Source organism: Aricia agestis, chromosome 20, assembly GCF_905147365.1.
Source record: "Aricia agestis chromosome 20, ilAriAges1.1, whole genome shotgun sequence".
NCBI classification, from domain to species: Eukaryota; Metazoa; Arthropoda; class Insecta; order Lepidoptera; family Lycaenidae; genus Aricia; species Aricia agestis.
The window spans coordinates 12,116,083-12,140,856 of record NC_056425.1 but is presented as its reverse complement, the minus strand read 5'-3'; the positions used below and the strand labels follow the sequence as shown (position 1 = coordinate 12,140,856).

Genomic DNA, 24,774 nt, shown 5'->3' with positions numbered 1-24,774 from the left:
TAACCACTCGTCAAATACTGTAGTGTCAACAAGATTTAAATGTCCGTATGTTTTCCCGAGCACATAGGTTATTCTTCCAACGTAGTCGGCCTAGTCCTGAGGAATGAGCAAGTCAATACTCTGGGACCTAATCATGTGCTGGTTTCCTTCCTTCCTGGTTTCCTTCCTTTACGTCCATATAATGTACTTGAGATCTGAAAATCATTGGTACACGCCTTTTTTTTATGAAATAAGGGGCAAACGAGCAAACGGGTCACCTGATGACACTCGCAGCATCAGAAGAGCTGCAAATGCGTCGCCGGTCTTTTAAGAGGGAATAGGGTAATAGGGGAGGGTAGGGAAGCGAAGGTAAGGGAATAGGGGAGGGTAGGGAAGGGAATGCAGTAGGGGATTGAGCCTCCGGTAAACTCACTCGGCGAAACACAGCGCAAGCGCTGTTTCACGCCGGTTTTCTGTGAGAACGTGGTATTTCTCCGGTTGAGTCGGCCTCCACCCGGGATCGAACCTGCACCCTCTCATGTGCGAACCAAAGGTCAATCAATTAATCAATCAATCAATCAAATTATACATACAGTACTCATAATATAAAAAAGCACAATACAGGAATTTTATTACTATTACTATTATGCACTGTATTTATTAGTAATTATGATACAGTGTTTTTTCACTTTTATTTTCTTTAAAACTTTAGATTTTTTACAACTATTTTAAGACTCAAATTATCCTAATCGGTCCAGTCGTTCTCGAGTTAGGTATAATGCAATGTTTATGTAAGATTGACATCAAATTCTAAAAATTATGGACAATCTTTAACGTCTAATTATATCTTTAAATATCTTTAATTCATATTCACTTAATGTTTAAACGTTTAACTGACCTCTCTGATAACCTTTGCCTAGAAAACGAGAGCGAAAGGCGGGTATCGTATAAAGGCATAACGCAGATGGCACCGCTCATCTAATTGTGAATGTGTACAGGGTGTTTAAATAATGTAAATAAAATAATCAACATTTGAAGTAGACGACGCCCGAAATCCGAGATAAAAAGTTTAATATGTCCTTTCCCAGGACTCAAAGTATCGCCATTCGCCAAACCGATTTTAAGCGAAATCGCTGCAGCGGTTTGGGCGTGAAGATGTAACAGACAGACACACACTTTCGCATTTATGATATTAGTATGGATAACACTACAGACCCAATCCATACTAATATTATATGTGCGAAAGTGTGTCTGTCTGTCTGTCTGTCTGTTACCTCTTCACGCCCAAACTGCTGAACCGATTTTGCTGAAATTTGGCATAGAGGTACTTTGAGTCCCAGGAAAGGACATAGGATACTTTTTGTCCTGTAAAATATACGGTTCCCGCGCGATAAACGAGTTTTGGCGCAACGGAGTTGCAGGCGTCATCTAGTAAGCAAATATTTGAAAGTCTTCGGAAGGGTTTGGTGGCAAATACCGTGACACAAACATATTTTATATTATTTTAAAACTGTTACTACTTATATACTATTGTTTCTCTTTTTTTTTTTAATTTAATAAGGGGGCAAACGAGCAAACGGGTGATGGAAAGCAACTTTCGTCGCCCATGGACACTAGCAGCATCAGAAGCGCTGCAGGTGCGTTGCCGGCCTTTTAAGAAGGAATAGGGTAATAGGGGAGGGTAGGGAAGGGAATTGGGCATCCGGTAAACTCACTCACTCGGCGAAACACAGCGCAAGCGCTGTTTCACGCCGGTTTTCTGTGAGAACGTGGTATTTCTCCGGTCGAGCCAGCCCATTCGTGCCAAAGCATGGCTCTCCCATGTATATTTTATTTATTTTAATAAGCTAGTAATCGTGTATCGCGCGGCAACCGACCATGAACTATCCGGGATAAAAAACTATGTTTTGTCTTTTCCCGGTACTCAAAGTATCTCTATACCGAATTTCAGCAAAATCGGTTCAGTGGTTTGGGCGTAAAGAGCTAACAGACAGACATACTTTCGCATTTATAATATAGGTATGTATGTTACATCTAAAGGAGCTGTTGAAATTTAAAAAATTAGGAATTCGTAATTTTTAATTAAAAACGGGAAATTTTTTATTCGTAATTTTGCACGATCATCCTGTACATTGCAAACGAAGATCGCAATTAGCATGAAATTTTGCACCAGTTACCGTCGCCCTTTAGCGCGGCCATTCATTAGAAGATACCGTCTTTCGTGATGCATGTAGCAATCATATTCGAATATATTTCAGTAATTATTGTGTACGTCATACGCTAAAGTGGAACTGGGCTGGTCACGTAGCTCGAAGAACAGACGATCGCTGGAGCAAACTTACTCTGGAATGGAGACCAAGGCTGGGTAAACGGGCTGTAGGTCCACCTCCAACTAGGTGGGACGACGATCTACGCTTAGTAGCGGGCCCATGTTGGATGCGAGTACCAAGAGATCGGCCATCTTGGCGTTCATTGAGAGAGGCCTATGTCCAGCAGTGGACAAATGGCTGATTTGAATGATTGTGTATAGGACTCAAAGCAAATAATTGGACTCAAAGTTTGAACATTATTTGAATGTTTCTATTTCCTTGTTGAAGGTAAAAAACAGTCATATTACAATTTGGATTTATAAGATAATATTATGGTATTATGTAAAAGCTTTAGTAAGTGACACAGGAACAAAGCAGAAGAGTGTTTTCTAAGTAGACTATAATTTAAAGTATGTTTTCTTTCGTGTTTCCAAAACAAAATTACCAATCATAAATAGGGTTTTATTATCAAACCCATAAAACAATTTCACTATAAACCATCGCTTGCTAAAGCTCCCGATCGTTGTGAAATTAACATCTTTATTCCCATGATAGACTCGTTTCAAAATTTCATAAGGTTAAGTCTAAACTTGGTTCAGTTATGATCCTCGATAATAAATATTATAGAAGAGTAATTGTACCATAAAGAGATACCAAGAAATGCAGAAATGAGTGCATTTTGTGGAGCTATCGCACTTTTCAAATCAAATCAAATCATTTATTTGGGGCATCAGAGGCCCATATAACAAATACCTTAAATCTGACATTCATATCAATTATATAATAAATACCTTAAAACTAACATACATATTTTATATATACTTAAAAACTAAAACTGTCACGTTTTGCCGGCGACGTGACTCGCTTCGTTCCGGAGTCTCCCCCGGAACCTCCGATAGACTACATCCAACTTTTAGTTGACCGTGAAACTAAGATCGGTCACACAAATTTCGTTGCCCGAGGTACTTTTTTATGACAGTAATTTTAATAATATTAGTATGGATTTGACTCTTGGGCAGTCAAATCCATACAAATATTATTAAGAGGATACACCAGGGGAGAAGAAGAAGGCAAAATTAAAAAAAAATTGACAATCCTCATTACGGTTCCCGCGCGATAACCGAACTTTGGCGCAAAGGAGTTGCGGGCCCCATCTTTTGTAAGATTGTAACTGTTCTATACTGTATTGTATTTCGATGGTTATGATTTAATCTCAGTGTCAGAGTTCAAAACATTAACGTCTCAAAAACTCAATGACATTTAAGAACAATGGGTACTGGAGTCTGGACAAAAGTTGGTTTCGCCATAGTTTTTGTATCAATTTTAGATTATCGACCGAGTTACTTTAAAGAGATTTTCTGATAAAAGATTATGCTCGCAACTCCGTTACGCCAAAAGTCATTTATCACACGGGAACCGTACAATTTTCACAGATAAAAAGTATCCTTAGTCCTTTCCCGGAACACGAAATATCTCCATACCAGTTTTAGGGAAATCGGTTCAGCGGCTTGGACGTGAAGAGGATAGATACAGATAAACAGACAAACTTTCGCATGTATAAAATTTGTATGATGAATAAGGTTCAGTAAATTTCACAAATTGCTTAGGCGCTACAGTGTTACAAACAACCTAGGAAGGACTGCAAAAATCTTTGATTTTCGTTGTATCTCGACTAAAATCTTTGATCTTCGTTGTTGTTCGACTAAAAGACTTCAACGCGTTACAACGATGATGGCAATTAGCATAAAGCATACATAATTGACGTCGATCTTAGGATTTTTTTTGCCCCTCTTCACGTTCATAGGGCCATAGTGCTGAGGCCATATTATATTATTTTAACCTAAATCAATACTAATAACATTATAAATGCAAAAGTAAGTCTCTTTGTCTGTTATCTCTCCACACCTAAACCGCTGAACCGATTTTGATGAAATTTGTTATGGAGATAAATTAGACCCAGTAAAGGGCATAGGATACTTTTGTCTCGAAAAAATGTACGGTTCCCGCGCGATAAACGAATTAGCACTACGGAGTTGCGGACTTCTATTACTTAACTAACGGCCGTTCCCAATATTTGATCTATCTCTGGTTTTGCCCTACTAGAGATAGGAATAGCTCACATTAGACATTAGAGACATATATAATATATTTTTATGTCAATTCAATGTCAGAGTGCGATCGGTTGTATGTCAAACCAGAGATAGATTGAATATTGGGAACGGCCGTAAGTACTAATTATACATAGCAATCTGTAGTTATGGTACGGTTAACATTTAAAACAAATGATCACGCGCCTAGCAACTACTCCAATAAAAACTGTTTCAGTGTTCACAAGGCTGTTTTGGCGCGTGGCTATAATCAAAACTAACACTGCCATATTGTAAAACTTGTGCGCCAAAATTCGTTTATAGCGCGGGAGCCGCACATTTTCCGGGGATAAAAAGTATCTTATGTTTTGTCTCAGGATTCAAAGTATGTTTCAGCAAAATCGGTTCAGCCGCTTGGGTGCGAAGAGGTAAGATTATACAGACTTTTGTATTTATAATATTAGTATAGATCACAGACATAGATCATGATAGATACATGTGTATGTACTTCGCGTGCCATATCGCGCTCCCAAACGACGAGCAATGCTCGTCTTTCCAAAGTCTGTTCTTTAGTTTACTATCGGAATCGGACGCCAATCAGAGTTTTAAAAATGCCTAAATGCCTAAAATTGCCATATTGAGCTGTAGAAATTCAAATAGAAACGTTGGCCATGATAATGGACACGATTCTTATCATCGGTACGTCACAGTAGCTATAAAAAAGTGACACGCTCGTTTTCATATGAGATAGAGCTGTTTTAGAGTCTCAGCTACCTAACTCTTAATTTTTAGCGACATTTTCATACCTGTATTATCTACAACCCCAATGACAATGTAATTTTGAACAGACTTCTAAAAAGAACGAGATTTCAATTCGACCGTATACAGGATGTAACAAAACTAAGTGTTAATACTTTAGGGTTTGTATGTGTTCCTTGTAGAGAGTTCACTGTGAAAGTAGCGGCGCTGAAAGAGTAGCTTTTTTAACTTTTGTATGAGAAAATTCATGACGCTGGGGCACTTGCCCATACAAATCTTAAAAAAATATTTGATCTTTCAGCGCTGCTACTTTCACAGTGAACTCTATACAAGGGACACTTACACAACCTAAAGTATTATCACTAAGTTCTGTTACACCTTATGTAATAATATGTTTTTTTTTTAATTTTATTAGCTCAAGTTTAATTTTATGTAGGTATATTATGTTGATCAATACATCCTCGTAAGTCGTAGGTCTACATCGCTATTTTTTGTCATAATTATAATCATATTAGTAAGACAGTTGGTCAAAGCTTTTTTACGTGATATATTTAATTTTTTCTGGATCCTAATGGATTTGAACACGGAACTACAATTTAAACTTAATATTACCTTTTTTTAATTAATTGAATTAACCTTGACAGGTATGAAGAGGATCTGACCTTTGACCTTGATTTTAGCCACATTTTTATCCTGTAACGTAATATTTTAATAATTTAAGTGTTATAATTATATTTTAAATCTATACTTAACCTAATACAAATTATAAAAAAGGAATGTTTGTTTTTTATGTATTATCTGAACGGGATATTAGATTTTTTTTAAACCATTTAAAATTAAATAATATTATACAAGCTATCTTTCATAATAATCATCATTAGTATTTTTCTTATACTTATATAAAATTCTCGTGTCACAATGTTAGGCTGTGTACTCCTCCGAAACGGCTTTACTGATTTTAACCAAATTTTATATGCATATTCAGTGGGTGATGGGTCTGAGAATCGGCTACTGGGTACTCTTTATATTGATAAGTGTATTTGTTGAATAAATAATAGTAAATAATTACAAGTCGAGACTGACGGCGACCATTGTTTGTTCGACGGGATAGCGATGGACGTTGCCATGGTGACATACTTATTTAGTCACTTCAATAAAATAATACGGGCGAAATACTTTAAATGGCAAAGAAACGTTTGCCGGGACAGCTAGTATGGTTATAAATTTTAACGTCCAACGAAGCGGGAATGAGTTAGCTAGTAATAATTGTAATCATACATTATATCTGAACTAGACATAGTAAATAAAAACAAAGATACGTGGTAGAAGATATTATGTAGGTGGCTTATTAAAAATTGTTTTATAAGAATGCAAATGCAGAGTTAAAATAGAGCCACAGTAAAAAAGAGGCAGCTTTGTTATTTGGGGTTTAAGCAATACTTTGTAGATTTAGTGTTGATAAGTAAATAAAAAAGTATGATTCAAAGACTTTTATTTTGCATAAGGTTTTAGTATAGGGCAAGGTGATAATAATAATAATAACCATATCAGTAATGGTAACCAGTTTCAGGATCGTATCTTTGAGGTTGCTTAGGTCCACTGAAATCTTCTCCAGTTATTCTTTCAGTAGAAGAAGGACCGTAGTATTCAGTTGGTCGACCAGTGGCTGTACCAAAGTCTTTGATTCTTTCCGTAGATGAAGGACCGTAATACTCATTTGGTCGAGCAAAGTCTTTTATACTTTCCGTAGACGAAGGACCAACATCGTCAATCGGTCGACCAGTGCCTGTATTAAAGTCTTTAATCCTGTCAGTAGACGAAGGACTGTAGTAGTCAATCGGTCGACCAGTAGCACTATCAAAGGCTTTTATTCTGTCAGTAGACGAAGGGCTGTAGTAGTCAGTTGGTCGACCAGTTGATGTACTAAAGTCTCTTATCCTCTCAGTTGACGAAGGACCGTAATAGTCATTTGGTCGACCAGTGGCAGTATCAAAGGCTTTTATCCTTTCAGTAGATGAAGGGCTGTAGTAGTCAATCGGTCTACCAGAGGCAGTATCAAAGGCTTTTATCCTTTCAGTAGATGAAGGACTGTAATAGTCAATAGGTCGACCAGTGGCAGTATCAAAGGCTTTCATTCTGTCATTAGACGAAGGACTGTAGTAGTCAGTTGGTCGACCAGTAGCTGCTTCAAAGTCTTTCAATCTCTGAGTAGACGAAGGACCGTAGTACTCAATCGGTCGGCCAGTGACAGTTTGTTTTGTGGAAGTTGGACCATAGTAGACGCTTGGCTGATTCAAAGAACCACCTGGTCCAGAATAATCGCTAGGTTTTCCCGTAATAATATTCACTTCGTTTATTCTTTCGGTAGATGTCGGTCTATATCTGTAATTAGTTGGTCGAACAGTATACGTTCCAATTTCGTTTGTACCAATTGTAGATGTAGGAGTATAGTAGTCACCTGGTCGAGTAAAAGAACCAGTCGGCTTTACTCTTTCAGTAGATGAAGGACCATAATAGTAACCTGGTCGATCTGTGGCCTCATCAAACTCCTTTCTTCTCTCAGTAGACGTTGGGCTATAATAATAGTCGTTGGGCCGGTCAGTAACAAAATCTTTTCTTTGAGTAGGCAAAGAGTTGTAGTTGTTACTAAGTCTATCCGAAGCTTGATCAAAGTCAATTGTTCCTTGCGTTGATGAACTATACACATCTTTTGGGCGACCAGCAGATGTACCAAATTCGGTATTTGTAGACGAAGGACCATAATAAGTACTTGGTCTACCTGTAGCTGTGTCAAATTCGCTAACTACTCCTGTATTAAAATCATCTGGTCTGTTGGTGTAGGTACCAAATTCATTTACACTTCCAGTAGATGTGGGATTATAGAAGTTATTCTCAGGTCGATTAGTATACGAACCAAACTGCTGAATTGAAGTTGTTGCGGGTCTATTACTGTAGTTACTTGGTCGAGTAAAGGGACCAGTTGGCCTTATTCTTTCAGTAGAGGTTACTCCATCAGTAGATGGGCTATAGTAATATCTGGGTCTATCTGTGTATGTATCAGGTCCATTAAATCTTTCAGTAGTCGAGGGACTGTAGTAGTCTTTTGGCTGATCAGTAAAAGTAGAAAAATCTCTGACTCTTTCGGTAGAAGGTGGGCTATTGGTATAGTCTTTTATACGGTCAGCATTTGCACCAAAATCTTTTGCCTTTTCTCTGGTCAGAGTATTATATTCGGTTGGTCTACCTGTGGCAAATTGGTTTGTTTTTTGAGGATACCCTAAATCATTTTTATTTTGATCAAATATTGAGGGTTGGTTTGGAATTCGTTCACCAAATTGACGATTGGGATTAGGGTAGCTGTATCCATTCTGTGTTTTTGTAAAAGTATTTTCAAGATCTGGCTCATTTTGATTTTGGTTGTTAGTCACAATGCTGCCTTTGGGACCTGACAGTCCGTCAGCGTCATAATAATTTCGATTTTTTTGATCAACTTTTGTACTAGAAGGTGTACTATAGTTTTTATCCCTTGGGTCATTATAATTGTAAATTCTGTTACCTGGAACCCGTACATTATTTGGAAAGCCTGGTTTTTGAGAGTCTTGATTATATTCATCGTTGTAATCCCTTGCAGCTTCATAAGGGCTTTGATTTGTCGACTCATTAGGTTTGATGACGTTAGTGCCCTTTTGATTTTCATTATAGTATCCATTTCCTTGAGAGTTTGGTAAAGTTACTCCATCTGTTTTGGAACTTGTATTGCCTTGAGAAATTTTATTAGGCCTTGATGATGGTTCTTCCTGAGGGCCATTATTTCCCAAAATCCTATCTCGAAGAGGGTGATATTTTTTGAATCCATATTTTTTTTCATTGTAAGAACCTGTAAATAATTAAAATTATAATAACATTCAACAATAAGTCTTTAATTTTTTTTTCTGTATCAAAATAAAATCTAGTTTGCAATATTACAATTTAATTTTAATTCATGCTTACCATCATCAAATACGCCATTGTCTCTATCTTTTGCTGCTTGTTCGATCACTTTAAGTATGGCGTCTGGTACTGGTGGAGGAGTAGGTAAATGATCACCTCGTGGTTGAAAACCATATTCATCGGCAGAATATGTTACATTATATAGTTTACCATCATCACCGATATACGAATATGAGCCATTAGCTTTCACACCATCAGAAGCTGTTCCACTTTCATCAGCATGAATACCATTAGATGTATCAAAAGAGTACGCAAAATATCCATCGGGAGTTATAATATTCACGTTGTTTAGTATAACAGCATTCCTTTCAGCTTCTTCCTGGGGTCTTGTTTTTCTTTCAGGATATCTAGCTGCACCAATTTCTTTGTTATTAATAAACGAATTTTCTCCACCATTATTATTTGCAGTGCTCGGGAGTCCAAATGATACAGGTCGACGAGTATCGTAGTCGTCATTTTCGAATTGGTTTTCACTCAAAACAGGCAGCTTTGTATTCACATCTTTAGAATATTGATTTGGGGAGAAAGCATTTTCCTCATTAGGCTGATTCGACAATCCATCAGTACCTCGATCAAATGATTGTCTATATGGGCCTGGTGTTGTGGAATACGAGTTGTAATTAGATGTAGTGGAAGGGTAAGTGGTTGGTGCATAAGTGGAAGATGTAATCCGTCCATCAGAAGTAGGTTTATAATTGGTTGATGTTATTTTCCTATTGAAATCTGGTGCGTAAGTAGATGTTACAAGAATAGAAGGTATGATTCTCCCATCAGGAATTGGAGGATAAGTAGATGATGTGAATCTTCCATCGGTAGTTGGTGCATAAGTGGAAGGTACGATTCTTCCATCGGCAGTAGATGCATAGGTTGATGGAATAATCCTTCCATCAACAGGTGATGTGATTCTTCCTTCAGAAATTGGTGCATAAGTGGAAGATGTTATCTTCCCACCCGATGGTCTATCAGATGTTACTCCTCCTTCTCTGAATATTCCTGGAGTCAATCTGGTCACATTTTCATCTTTCACGCCAAAGTTTCCCACTGGGACTTCAAAAGGTACTTCATTGTCTCCAGCACCTCCAGAATAGTTTGCTCCAGGTGGTGGTAAGTAAGCTGAATTAAGTTTGTCACCAGCAGTTAGAGACACGAAGAGGAAAATCTGAAAAAAAATCCATTTATCAATTAGACAAAATATAGAAAAAAAAATTGCATTGCATGCATTTGTGCTATATTTAAATTTCGAAGAAAAACATTTTTTTGTTTAATTTAAATAAATTAAGAGCCAAACCAATAGAGCCTTCATCTTGATGCTTGGGATGGTCAAGTCAGATGTGTCGATTGCCGTCCAAATATTGTTTTATATACCACATTTAATTTGTGAGACGTGACAACGTGACAAAAATCTAATTGATGTCAAAGTTCGGGGTACGGACCACACTTATTATTTCGAACCATCGCGCCATTGAAAGTCGGTAACTGTTGTACCTTGACATTTAAGAAAGCTAGATTTTAGGGCACATACGTAGGTATTATAACCAATTAATATCTTATATATAAAATTCTCGTGTCACAATGTTAGGCCGCGTACTCCTCCGAAACGGCTTTACTGATTTTAACCAAATTTTATATGCATATTCATATTTTTATATTGATAAGTGCATTTGTTGAATAAATAATAGTAAAATATTACAATTCGAGACTGACGGCGACCATTGTTTGTGCGACGGGATAGCGATGGACGTTGCCATGGTGACATACTTATTTAGTCACTTCAATAAAATAATACGGGCGAAATACTTTATATGGCAAAGAAACGTTTGCTGGGACAGCTAGTTAAAATATAATATTGTGATTACATTTTTCATCTTTCATTTTAAAACTCAGATTAGGATAGGATGTTTTGAGAGAAAAAAGCCCATTTAAGTAGATTTAAACCTCTAATTTCAAAATGGCCCTAATCGTTTTTGACGTGGGAGAGCCATGCTTCGACACGAATGGGCAGGCTTGACCAGGGAAATACCACGGGCTCACAGAAAACCGGCGTGAAACAGCGCTTGCGCTGTGTTTCGCCGAGTGAGTGAGTTTACCGGAGGCCCAATCCCGTACTCTACCCTCTTAAAAGGCCGGTAACGCACCTGCAGCTTTTCTGATGCTGCGAGTGTCCATGGGCGACGGAAGTTGCTTTCCATCGGGTGACCCATTTGCTCGTTTGCCCCCTTATTTCATTAAAAAAAAAACAATTTTTAAAGCCTTTTTGGATGGAAGTACTGGCTTTACTATAGATAAAAATACTTCCGTGTGGCAAAACTGGCAAACAATTTGCACGTTTCGGTACCATCATTGCTTTATTATATCCATTATTTAAATCATTTGCGCTGGATCGTGTAATGAAGTCATAACCATCAGCTTATAACAGGTTAAGAGGTAATTTGTTTGAATCACCATCAAATTAGGATTGTTAAATCCATTTTTGAAACCAACTAGAGAGTTTTTTGCTACTCTTACACAAATCCACCTTCTTACTATATTATTATTATTAGTATGGATAGGGCTACTAAGCTCATTTTTAGTCATAAAAGATAATGATTTCTTAATCAGACAAAATAGTACAAGTAATATGACTATTTATTAGAAGCCGTAGGGCAGATTGTGATTATGTCAAGTACACAGGAGATGAGAAATATTTTAATTGCTCACTTAAATACGTTTAATTATCTTGTGAGCATTAATCATTAAATGATGATTGTGCCGTGGAGTCATCAAATTCGACCTTGAGGAAAATATCCATCCGTACATTTTTGATCTAATCTAGTAAAGGCGCCTATTGATAACTACAAATTTTAATAGAATTATTGTAGTTTAGACTATATTATGTACCATCGAGGAAGTTGATTCCTATGCAGTTGACAGACCAACGTTATTTGGTCGAATATGTCAATTCAATGTTAATTGTGATCTGTCAGCTGGGTTTGACGTAACGCAACCAAACTACTTAGGTCCCCAATTTGCATACTAATCAACTTCTCTGATAGTACATTGATCTGATAAGGCCCACTTGCGCCAAAACTTTGAGTTAAATAAATAACCCGGGGCTTAATAACTCAGTGTTAACGTTTTTAATTTTTAACTCATACTACATATTGCACCAGAAGAATTTATCCCAGAGTCAACTAACCCGGGCTTATGTCATGTTCATTCATTCTTTTTACATCCAGCCAAATATGTTAGAGCGAATGCTGAATAATTTAAGTGTGCTGCTCTCTCTCGCTCCACAGTACTTTAAATAAGGCTATCTCCTTATGTCAGATTTGAAATGACACGTGGTTGTATGTCGCAGTGTGTTGTGAATTGTGATATTTTGTGCAAATAAATTAAGCGGAAAATGATAAAAATTGGGAAGAAACACTTGTGTCCAATGTTTATCTAGTATATGTACCTATTTATAAAGGAGTTCACTAAAGACGCACTAATCCAATGATATTATTATTAAACTTTGGTAGGGAATTACTTTTTATGCTCATTTGTATATTGCAATTATTTTCAATTTTATTTTATAAAAAGAGAACAGTTTCTTTTTCTAGGCGAAATCTTCGATGAAAATCTTTGTCTCTTTGTAAGTAAATACGGGACCCTAAACAGATCGGTCCGTTCTACAATTCTTCTGTAATACGAGTCCGAACTAATGTACCTATTTGATAATTTCTTCATCATCATCAGATAACAACCACTGATCATTTATCGTGGTTAAACACAAAATAAAACCGGTACCTATTACTGAACACAACAAAGTACATAAGTCATAACCGAAAAATCTCAGTTTTGATATTACTAACCCAGAGTTAGTTGATTTATCCCTCCGACATCGGTGGGTTAAAAATTTAAAAAATTAACTCGAGGTTAACTCCTAACTCTTGGTGGTGCAAGGCATGATGTGAATTTAAATCCGAAGTATAATTTAACGCAGAGTTAAGCGTGTTAACCCAGTCTGGCGCAAGTGGGCCTTAAAGTTAGGATTTTTTGTTGATATTCAGATTAATATCGTGTAAAAATTTAAAATGCCGGTTAGTTGCACATAGATCTAATTATATAATTATTTATTCTATTTATTTGTTAATAATAAGTATCAAAAACTTGTATACAACTGTGAAGTAATAAATTATGGAAAATCAATTATTACTCATGTCTAGCACATTAATAATAATTATTGAAATATCAATAGATAAATATCATATTTTTTTGAAATTTAGTTTTCAAAAATCAAAATGTATTCAATATTTAGTTTTTATCAATATGTGGCAAGCATAACATTTAAAATATTATTTCTTTTAGTTTTAATTTCATATGCCAATTTTTCTCTTTTTGCGCCATAACATTAGAACTGATCTGATATAAGTTCCATATATAATTATTTTTATCAATCTATTAGTAAAGAAAAAATTATGTCTGGCTGTCATTTAACTGACTGAGATTAAAAAGTGCCCATAACAACTTGCGCGGGCGCATTTTTTGTCACTGCCAGATGTAATATGACATAACAATGTGACCCAAGCTGTAAGGGTAATGTAACACTTATCTTAATTTAGAAGCTGCCGACAATTCTTCGTAGGAAGTTTATTATAATAATATCTATGGACGCTTCACACCACGTCAGTCTGGCCCCGTGCTAAGTACCTGAAGGACTTGTGTTACGGTTACCAGACAACGGAAATATATTTAATAATTTTATACTATACATATATAAATTAAGATTTTTATTATATTACCTTTGAAAACTTTTTCTTTCGTCGACGGGATTCGAACCCGCGACCCCGGCTGGAGCTACCAATAGCCCACCAACTGAGCCACAGAGGTCGTCAACTTACTGCGCTTCCGCTGGAACCTATTGATTTTTTTTTATTCAATCTATTATTGCAGACATTGGCCCATAATTATTATATTCGACTAACATACAAATATGTATGCTATAAAACTAACACTACACGCATTGTCTGCGACGTGGGGCGCGACGTGTCAGGAAGTCGTCCTCGGAATCTCCTAGACCCAATCGGCCAGAATTCCTCCTCGGGGATGATTCGTCGGGACTCGGGACTCTCACCACAAAGGAGCTAAAATGATGAATGAGCATGATAAATGATTTACTATCAATTCAATTCAATTCAAATTCAAATTCTTTATTAAGCATACAATACGATACAATAGTATAAAAGCTAGGTAGCGTACATCATGCTAATGCCCATGCTAAGTAAAAACTTGTGATTATTTGTTGATTTCCGGGATTCAGAGTATTTCTGTCTTATTCGATTCAGCTGTAAACTGCCAATCTGTTATCTCTTCACCGATCCGAATCTGAACAATTCGAGCTTTTCACGCTTAAAAAGCTGAACCGATTTTCCTGAAATTTGGTACGGAGATACATTGAGTCCCGGGAAAGGACAAAGTATACTTTCATACTGTAAAATGTACGGTTCCCACGCGAATTTTGTCAAAACGGAGTTGACGTCATCTAGTCATACATAATTAGTATCGTTTAAGCAAAAGCTCAGCTGTATTACGCTATGGCTAGTAAGAATTAGTAATTGAAAGTAATTATAGCAGCAATTATGCGCTCACCTTTACGCGCGGGTGTGACGCAACCTTTATCTAAGATGTAGAGCGAAGAGCAAGTATAAATAAAGAGGTCAAACCTCATTTTTTATCATTCAATTAGCGGCTGCACCATGAGATCGGTAATAAAAAATTTTCGAGAAGGAAAGAAAGAAAATAGAGATATTGTTATTGCTCCTTGGAAAAGTTAAATTAGTTGATTGATAAATGATATATAATAGTTATAAATAATAGTTATAAAGGATTGTAAACTACGATTTCTGGAATACGCTTTAAAACATTCTACATTAAAATATTGGTCTCCAAACTTTTCTAAATTTCGTATTGAAAGTAAATTATTGTGATATTGAAACTGAATGCTATATTCACATTGCCTTATCTACTTATCACTAGCTATTTATAAGAACCAAGCTAAAATATGAGAACAAGATTGCGCCACCCTGGGATATTGCTATTCCTCTTTCAAAGGATCACGCGTTCTTTTGCGTTATTATGCACCAACCAACATCGAAAGATTGACCAAGGATTAACTTCCCTTTTTTCAGTTCCTGGTCCTCGCTTTCGTCGCTGTCTGCCATGGAGCCAAACTGGACAGGAACTACCTGCCTCCATCCTTCGCCCAAACGTCTGGTGGCTCAGAATTTCTAGAAACGCCCAAATCTGGTGAAAACCAGTATCAGCCGAGCCAAAACTTTGGCTACCAGGCCAACTACGTTGAGAGCCAAAGGCCTGAGAGACCACAAGCTGCCTTCGAGAGGAACGCCGGTATTCTTCGTCTGGACAATGAGAACGACGGTGACAGGTACTCGTACGCGTACGAGACTGAGAACGGCATCGTGGCTGAGGAGAGCGGTATTGCCACAGACGGTGTGAGGGCCCAGGGTGGGTTCTCCTACGTCGGTGATGATGGCAAGCAGTACAGCATCAGGTGAGAGCAAAATATGTATCTTTTTAATTAGGAGAAGCTTTAAAATGTGTGTGTAGTTCAGTGGCTTAGAGCTTGTCTCTCGACTGGGCTAGGGTTTGTGTGGGTTTGAGTCAATAGAAATTTAAGATTCCAAGTGGGTTAGGACAATGCTGATGACTTAATTGTCTGACAAGATAAACGTTAAATGGCCTTGTAAAATGTCTAGTGCCTGATCGCTTGCTTTGCTCGGTCCAGGAGTCTCGAATACATAATAATATTATGCTGCTCGATTATCAATCTGACCCAGTTGATTGTTGAGCATTGTCAGATAAGAAAGAATATCCATGCATTTGATGGGCATATCTTGAGTCTTATAACGCCTCATCCCTTGCTTTACTAAATCCTGTATATAATGTTCCAGCTACACAGCTGACGAGAACGGGTTCCAGCCGCAGGGGGAGCACCTCCCCACCCCCCCGCCCATCCCCGAGGAGATCCTCAGGGCGCTGGAGCAGAACGCGCGGGACGAGGCCGCCGGCATCTATGATGATGGTCAGTATACATGCTGGCTGAGCAGCTTTATTCACTTTAGGGGATTTTGGAACGAAGTTCCTTATCGCACGTTGCGAAAGGGGGCTAGACGGAAAAAGTTGTAACGACATGACACAAAAGTGTCGGGTATATTAGAGCTAGAGCAAAAATGCTATAGTTGTAAGCCGTGCGGTAGCGCGTGTTTGTCTGTCTGTATGTCTCTCTCTCTTTCTCTTTGGTTTTTTTTATAACTTCGTTCCATCCGGGTGTCCCTTGACACCTCTTAACTTTTTTATAAAATAAGGGGGCAAACGGCAGCAAATACCATCGCCCATGGACACTCGCAACAATAGAAGAGCAGCAGGTGCTTAGGGTTTGCAGGTCGTATTGTCCGGAAATACTGCTGGTGGTAATCCCGACACGACAGTATTATAAAAGAGACGTGGTTGTATCTATTATAGCTTCATACCCGTAAGCTTATTTGATTTCCCCCCAGAAATCCCCTATTGCCCCTATCTTGGTCAAAAACACCCTAAATCTTGGTTAATCTAGGGGGAAATTCCCCTATTTTGCCCCTACTTTGCCCCTATCTTGGTCGAAAAGCTCCTAAATCTAATCCCAAATTTGCCCCTATCTTGGTCTCGAAAACCCCCTAAAACGTAATGGGAAATCCCCTGATCTGGCATCTAGTTCAAAAGTTGACAATGTATTCTCAATAAGCAGGTGCCGGTCCTTTTTATTGTCTTTAAACCAAGTAGGTTGCTATCATATTTTTTTCTTCCAGGTTCCTACAACGAAAACCTACACGGAGGTAACAATGGTTACGCACCAAATGGTTACGACAACCAGAGGAACAACCAACCAATAAGATCGTACCTACCACCGAATAGAAAATGAAACCGCTAGCTGAAATTGTAAAATATAATTGTAGAAAAATGTTAAAATAAATTATTGTTATTCAAGTTATGTCATTGTTTTATTCGCAATTTTATATATTGCCAAGCGCGAGTCTGTCTCGCGGGTTCTGTACACCTACGTAACAATTAAGTATTTTGTGAACATAGATAATATATTTTTTATGTAATAAGGGGGCAAACGAGCAAGCGGGTCACCTGATGGAAAGCGACTTCCGTCGCCCATGGACACTCGCAGCATCAGAAGAGCTGCAGGTGCGTTGCCGGCCTTTTAAGAGGGAATAGGGTAATAGGGGAGAGTAGGGAAGGGAATAGGGGAGGGTAGAGAAGGAAATAGGGGAGGGTAGGGAAGGGAAAAAGGGTAGGGGATTGGGCCTCCGGTAAACTCACTCACTCGGCGAAACACAGCGCAAGCGCTGTTTCACGCCGGTTTTCTGTGAGCCCGTGGTATTTCTCCGGTCGAGCCGGCCCATTCGTGCCGAAGCATGGTTCTCCCACGTTAATCATCAGTGTCTACTAAGTAATTATTTTTTTAATAAGTACTTACTTACTACGACGACGACTGTGGCTCAGTGGTGAGCGCGTTGGTAGCTCAAGCCGGGGGTCGCGGGTTCGAATCCCGCCGACGGAACAAAAAGTTTTCAATGTTCCCGGGTCTGGATGTGTGTACCTATTAAATATGTGTATGATATAATAAAAATCTTAAATATATGTATGGTATAAAAGTATTAAATATATTTCCGTTGTCTGGTACCTGTAACACAAGCCCTTTAGGTACTTAGCACGGGGCCAGACTGACGTGGTGTGAAGCGTCCATAGATATTATTATTATTACTAATAATTCAAGGCAAGAGCATTTTCGATAATACATAATATTATTATAATCATTTTATGTTGTTTCTACCAAGAGACAATTATTGATCATACTTAATTAATTTTATATTAATCTACTTTTAGTCTATCACGCCCTAGAATCTTTTTTTACTATTATTATCTTACCGCATATAGGCTTTATATTTAATTATTATAAAACAAATAAATCATAATAGATTTCTTAGTTATTAGATAGTAGATAAAATCACTAAAATATGGTGTTGTCACTGAATTCTTAGTAATGGGGGTCCCGTTCTTTTAGGTACGGTCTACGAATTACGGAATCCTAAAAGTGTACAATTAGAAGTATATAATATACTAGTCTATACCTGCAAATCCTACTTTCCCACGCGGACAAGGCCAAATAGAGTTTTTCTTTCATCCTACATGTCTATGATCTTTCTTCTTTTCTTCAACCTTCGCTATTTGCTTAGTGTATGATATTAAAATATAATCGTTCACTCCTAAATTAATAACTAGGCGAACGCTTAAAAAATAATTGTGAAGAATTTAGTTAAATACCAAATTTCATCATCGGTTCAGCAGTTGCACATGGAGCATCACCTAACCATTTTATTCTAACGTAGTCAGAATGTTGATAGTTTGTATTTTACACGCTTAGCGCCATCTGTTGGTGACTGGTTGAAAATAAAATATGTTGATAAAATTGACTTTGTTACGTCTATTGTTCATACAAACAAATTGAAAACAGTGCTTTAATGATTGTTACAGACAAAACTTAATTATTATTTATTAATTATAACGTTTTAGTAAACTTCGTTCATACGTAACATAAAAATTTGGACACGGTCAGCTCTTTTGATTGCAGCGTGCCGGGTCAAAATAATATTTAAAGGAAGTCCGGCTTTTGTAGAGCTTTGAATCTATTAATGTGTAAATCATACTAATTTTAGACGGTTTTACACCTTACTAGATGTAAAATGTTATCTTTTAGATGTTATACTTAATATTATTATTGTTATTAAATGTTATTAAAACAGCCCTTGCGCTGTGTTTCGCCGAGTGTGTGAGTTTACCGGAGGCCCAATCTCCTACCCTATTCCCTTTCCTACCCTCCCCTATTCCCTTCCCTTCCCATCCCTACCCTCCCCTATAACCCTATTCCCTCTTAAAAGGCCGGCAACGCACATGCAGCTCTTCTGATGCTGCGAGTGTCCATGGGCGAAGGATGTTGCTTTCCATCAGGTGACCCGATTGCTCGTTTGCCCCATTATTTCATTAAAAAAAAAAACAGGCTGCCGCCTGCCGAATGTATTGCGACATTGACAGTGACCAGGGGTTCCCAAACTTATTTTGTCACTTTGAGAAAAAAATATTTTTAGCGCCCCCCTTGTTTCAATTTAAAATGCATCCAGATGAAATGGATCACCCTCCAAGCCTCTACACAACGCCCCCTTTTTTCTAGGTCCCACACCGTTCTGGGTCCCTTTAGACCAGCGCCCGCAAGGGGGCGTTGTCGCCCACTTTGGGAAAGGCTGGTGTAGACTCTACAGTCGACACTGTAGAGTATAAGGTGCTCCCTCACCGGGAGCATTCGCTTGTAGTGTAACGTTACAGAGTCGAGCATTACATCGGTAAGGGACTCCCTCACCGATATAATATTCGACTCTGTAACGTTACATTACCCTCAGAGGGAGGAGAACCGAGCATTACAATGCGCACCTTGTAATGATACAGTGGGCAATATCGTGATACGACCATAAAGTTATACCTAGCGGAATAGAGTAACAAAGGCCTGAGCAAGAGAGTTGATGTCACTATCAGTAACACTGCGTGGTAAAAAGAGACGTGTGATACATGACAGCAGCACTCTTTTTTTTGACGTCCAGTCGGCACGTGCCGCACGTTGACAATTTAATCTCATAGAAATCATGTTCAATCATGCTTGTGTAAGTGTATACGTACACATATTTTTACACACAGATAAAACCAATTTCGGTTTCGTTTGACAGCTCGAGATTGTTGCTCTATACCACTAGGTATATTAACTTTATGGATACGACACAACATAACATAAACAACATAACATGATATAAGTAACTTCTTCTTCTTCTTTTTGACAATGGCTCCTTGGTGAGTTGCCAATCTCAGAGTGAATGATATAACTCGTAACATCAATGCTACGTCATACGTGACAGTATATAATATTGATATAATTATATAAAATATAATATTTTTCGAAACTTTGAATGGCTATAAAATCAAAACTACTAGGTATTTTTGACTGCAACAAAAACTAGTGTATTTGTATACATACAGGCTTTACTGTGACAAAATTTCAAGCAATTTGGCATACCTAGTAACATTCTCCATTTAGTGCTCAAAGTTAAATCGACGCCCCCACCGAATAATCAGACAATGTGCTATTGTGGGGTTTTTGCTGTTATGCGATTTTTGGCATCTAGAAAACAAAATACATCATGTGAATTTTTTTCAGAATTTTTCTGTGGATATTTACAAAGATATAAAAAATTATGTGTTTATTCCATAAAAATATTTATAATTGTATTTTACACCAAAAACTGGGCAATAGCCTATTGCGAAAAAATATGTCAAAACGAATTGTCGATAAACGAATACTGCATGACTATTCGGGTAAATAAATTGCTGCCTACTGCACACTTCCACTCCTGCGCATCTCACACTCCTTCCACTCGGTTAGCCGCTGATCACCCGCCTCAGGTTCCCCAAATACCTAACTTCAGCTAACCGAACCTTTACAGCTGGCCACCAAGCATTGTCGAAGGCCCTCTCTGTGTCCAGCGATACCACAACAGAAATTTTCTCCTTCTCTCTCTTCTTTCTGATGTGGTTCAATAACCTATAGAGAGCGTCTTCGGTGCACCTTTGAGGCTTAAAGGCATATTGGTTGGGTTTTATTTGAGACAACTTGTAGAATCTGAGTCGGACGACCATCATATCGCGGTGATCATCTCAGTCCACTCACCTCCAGCCTCCAGTCTCAGACCAGCATCAGACCAGTCATCGCAGAGGAGAGGACCCAAGAGTCAGGAATTGTCAGACTTTCTTCATTAAAAAAATAAGAATATCTGACTGTCCTGGCTAACTTTTTTGGATGTCTTAAGTCGTCATAGACGTAAGAACGACCAGCGGTCGTTTTGGAAGACATCAAGTGGTAAAGTCCTTCCTAATATTCGTTAAATTATGAACATTGCTCATATTTTTATTTTATACTTTACGCCTATTGTGGGAATCCGTCTTCTTCAGTTTTCAGGATATATAATCATAATATGTTTCGATTTTTGTAATCCACATACGGGTTTTCTTACAAACAAGGATGTATGAGCAATACTTGCTACAAAATAAACTAATCGTGACCGATCAGCAGCGAGATCTGTTACAAATTAACGAGAACGTATTTAGATATCTTCTTCTTTCGCAAAGACTCCTAAGAAGTGCTTAAAACTGTCACGACAGCACTTGTTACAGTTTCACGCCTGCAAGCAGCTGTCAGACAGTCAAACATTATTCGTGGAAGTTGTCCTGCAGGTCCTAATGGGACCCAATTCAGTATTTAATTAGGAATACGATTGCTAGCTACTATAAGATGTGCTGTTATAGTGTGTTGTGTGAATATTGTATTGTATTGTAACTTGAGAAGTTTTTAACTTAGTTTTGATTTTGATTACATTGAACTGTATTACGATGTAGATAGAAGTCGACGATTAAAGCACCGACATATAAGAAAGGCCTATGATGCTCTTGGAAGACTGTCTAAAGCAATTTCCTGCCATTATCATTCATTTTATGAGAACATAATATGATTTTGATTACTGTGACACCAACTCTGGTACTCCGGTGGCGATGAGGGTTATGATTAACATTTTAATTAACTGCATTCATTGCAGTTAATTAAAATGTTAATCATAACCCTCATCGCCACCGGAGTACCAGAGTTGGTGATATCATATAAGTACTATTAAAATGATAGAGCCAGTCTCCAGGAGTGTATTTTTTTGAACCAAGAGCTGTTTCGATGGCAAGAATGTCATTATGACAATAATTGAATGCACTTAGCTGATATTTTGTAGTTAATAACTTTTAACACCTACTTCCTAGACTATTTATATTTTATTATTTTAAATGGTTATTTATTATTGTTATTTGTTATAAGTAATTATGTTTTATAATTTTATAATATAAACTATCTTATACTTAATATAGTGACAAGCGACAGTGGACACCCTGTTCGAATCGAACTGGGTACACCAAAAATAAAGTGTTTCTTTTTAAAAAACGTCCAATGAAGTTATAAACTTGGTTCGACTAACCCTGATACTAAATAGGCATAAAAATACCGTTAGTTAGTTTTTTAACCGCTTGTCGCCATCTGTTGGTGACTTGTTGAAACGCCTTAATATTTTGGTACCTACCTAGTTCTACCAATTAAGTAATCGCTACGGATTCCTAAAATCCAGTGGCAAATTATTACTGTGGTAACTAATTTTAGAGTTTAAAAAGCTGCAAACATTTATACTTAAAGCATGGATATTAATAACGAGCTATGGATAAGAATTAACAAGGAGCCACGAATAATAAATTAAGTACTTAAATATTTACAAGTAAGTACTAAAAACAACAAATTATTTCAAGCAAATTATTAAAATAATTACGAATCTATACATATAAATAAAATTGGAGTGTCTGTTTGTAATATTGAAAGAACCGTTTTTACTACATGCATATGCATAATCTATAAGTACAGTGTGTAACAAAAATAAGTGATAATATTTTAGGGTGTGTTTGTGTCCCTTGTAGAGAGTTCACTGTGAAAGTAGCAGCGCTGAAAGACGATTTTTTTTTTTCACTTTTGTATGGGCCTGAGCGTCACGAGTTTCCCCATACAAAAGTGAAAAAAAAATTTGGTCTTTCAGAGCTGCCACTTTCACAGTGAACTCTCTACAAGGAACATGTATAGACCCTAAAGTATTATCACTTATTTTTGTTACACCCTGTATACGATACATACAACATAACAACATTTTTTACAATTTTTGTCTGTATGTCTGTCTGTCTGTCTGTCTGTCTGTTTGTTCCGGCTAATGTCTGAAACGGCTGGGGCTATTTTGCCGGGACTTTTTTTGGAAGCTAGCTGATATAGTAAGGTAAGGTGTAACTTAGGCTACTTTTTAACCGACTTCCAAAAAGCAGGAGGTATTTTACTTTTTTCATATTTGTTAGCGGACTATCCATCTTTGGTTCTATACTATGTTGACGCGGACGAAGTCGCGGGCAACAGCAAGTTATTAATATAAACGTCTTGGTACCTCTTCGTATCTTTGGAGAGTGTAACTTATAGAAGTGATAATATAATTCATACTGTGCTCACATCGTGTACTACACATTTTTTGACAGGGAGTCAATGACTGCTACAGACAGAATTCCGCGATTTGAGAATTCAGAATCTTATAAATAAAAAATGATTTTCAAATGTGTTAGTCGCCCTAAAACTCGAAGACTTTTGTAATGTCGTGCGGTCAATGTTTAAAACACTTCTGGTTTCTTAGGTTAGCACTTTGAATGCATTTTGAAATGAGTAATTCAAAAGTATACTTAATTTGTACGCAAGAAAATACACATACTTTGCAAGAATTGAAACAGATAAAAATATAATTCGTCGGTTCCATTTTTTTAACTATTTATGCGAAGCTGAATAAGACAATAAACTGGTAAAAATTCAAAAAAGCATTCACTTGTCCAACCAGTTAACTCGAGTACGAGTTACGTGAATTTTAACTCGGTTAAATCGAAGACTTATATTTAAATTAGTTCAAAATTCAAATAGATTATGAAATCTTTGGGTTAAATCGAGTTTTGTTTTATTCCGAGTGGGCACATCACAAATCACTAGCTCTATTTCTTCCTCAATATCACTTCCCGTCCTGCCTAGTACTCAAGTTCTGTAAGTTAAAATCGCTCCCAATCTAGTCCCTAGACAGGACTAGAGGAACGCAAAAAAAATATAATTAGCGTTATTTTCATTTAATGCCAAATTTCATAATCGGTCCAGTAGTTACTAATAACGTATCGCCTAACCTTGTTATACTAACGTAGCCAGAATGTAGATAGTTTGTATTTTACACGCTTAGCGCCATCTGTTGGTAATTTGTCGGAAGTAAAAAAATGTTTCCAAAAAAAAAAAAAAAAAACATCGGACCTGCTTGTAATAATTATCGTAACTCGTAACCGAAAAAAATACTAGACGCATTTCTATGTTTGCAAGTATGTATTCTCTGCAAGACGTATGAATTTGATAGATTTGCAATACTTTTCACGTACTTACTTAATTATTTTGTCAATAATTCAGTTCAAATTAAGAAATGTATCTACGCGTCGCGTTGAGGTCCGAATTGACCCTAAGTAATGATTATTTCGGATATAACTATTTTTAATATTATTGTAATATAATGTTAACGTAAACTTCTTAATCCAACGTTTTATCTGTTGAAAAAAGTTGGTTCTTTTAGAGTTGGAGATAAAAGGAAGTTCGGCTTTTCTAGAGCTTTGAATGTATTTTAGATGTTTTTTTATGAAATAAGGGGGCAAACGGGTCACCTGATGGAAAGCAACTACCGTCGCCCATGGACACTCGCAACATCAGAAGAGCTGCAGGTGCGTTGCCGGCCTTGCTCTCTTGTTGAAGGTGTGCAGGTCGTATAGGTCCGGAAATACTGCTGGTGACCGTTCGTTCCAGAGTTTTACAGTGTGCGGCAGAAAGTTACGCGAGAAACGCACGGTGGAAGACTGCCACTCATCAAGGTGATGAGGACCGGATGGTA

General features: G+C 37.4%; 2 protein-coding genes and 1 long non-coding RNA gene across 3 annotated transcripts; 1 reads left to right on the top strand and 2 right to left on the bottom strand.

Moving 5' to 3' along the window:
- Nucleotides 1–6,681: 6,681 nt before the first annotated feature.
- LOC121737447 lies at nucleotides 6,682–10,427 on the bottom strand. The gene is made up of 6 exons (XM_042129125.1): nucleotides 10,413–10,427; nucleotides 10,076–10,283; nucleotides 9,275–9,475; nucleotides 9,125–9,193; nucleotides 8,691–8,873; nucleotides 6,682–8,378 (listed from the first exon to the last, which is right to left on the bottom strand). Exons 1-6 carry the CDS (start codon nucleotides 10,425–10,427, stop codon nucleotides 6,682–6,684), a joined length of 2,373 nt encoding a protein of 790 aa, XP_041985059.1.
- Nucleotides 10,428–14,838: 4,411 nt separating this feature from the next.
- Nucleotides 14,839–17,132, top strand: LOC121736975 (cuticle protein 3-like). The gene is made up of 4 exons (XM_042128467.1): nucleotides 14,839–14,850; nucleotides 15,274–15,656; nucleotides 16,057–16,187; nucleotides 16,951–17,132. Exons 1-4 carry the CDS (start codon nucleotides 14,842–14,844, stop codon nucleotides 17,061–17,063), a joined length of 636 nt encoding a protein of 211 aa, XP_041984401.1. The 5' UTR covers nucleotides 14,839–14,841; the 3' UTR covers nucleotides 17,064–17,132.
- Nucleotides 17,133–17,900: 768 nt separating this feature from the next.
- LOC121736978 lies at nucleotides 17,901–21,513 on the bottom strand. Its single transcript, XR_006037089.1, has 3 exons — nucleotides 21,460–21,513; nucleotides 18,066–18,074; nucleotides 17,901–17,914 (listed from the first exon to the last, which is right to left on the bottom strand). It is a non-coding gene; the product is annotated as an uncharacterized LOC121736978 (long non-coding RNA).
- Between the last annotated feature and the right edge of the window lie 3,261 nt (nucleotides 21,514–24,774).

Excerpts from the sequence above, each read along its gene's own strand:
- LOC121737447 (XM_042129125.1), bottom strand. Across the intron at positions 9,476-10,075 it reads AACATCTGATAGACCATCGG|CTAGATATCCTGAAAGAAAA; the intron begins GTGGGAAGATAA and ends AAATTGGTGCAG. Across the intron at positions 9,194-9,274 it reads TTCGTATATCGGTGATGATG|TACCAGACGCCATACTTAAA; the intron begins GTAAACTATATA and ends CTCCTCCACCAG.
- LOC121736975 (XM_042128467.1), top strand. Across the intron at positions 15,657-16,056 it reads GGCAAGCAGTACAGCATCAG|CTACACAGCTGACGAGAACG; the intron begins GTGAGAGCAAAA and ends ATAATGTTCCAG. Across the intron at positions 16,188-16,950 it reads CGCCGGCATCTATGATGATG|GTTCCTACAACGAAAACCTA; the intron begins GTCAGTATACAT and ends TTTTTCTTCCAG.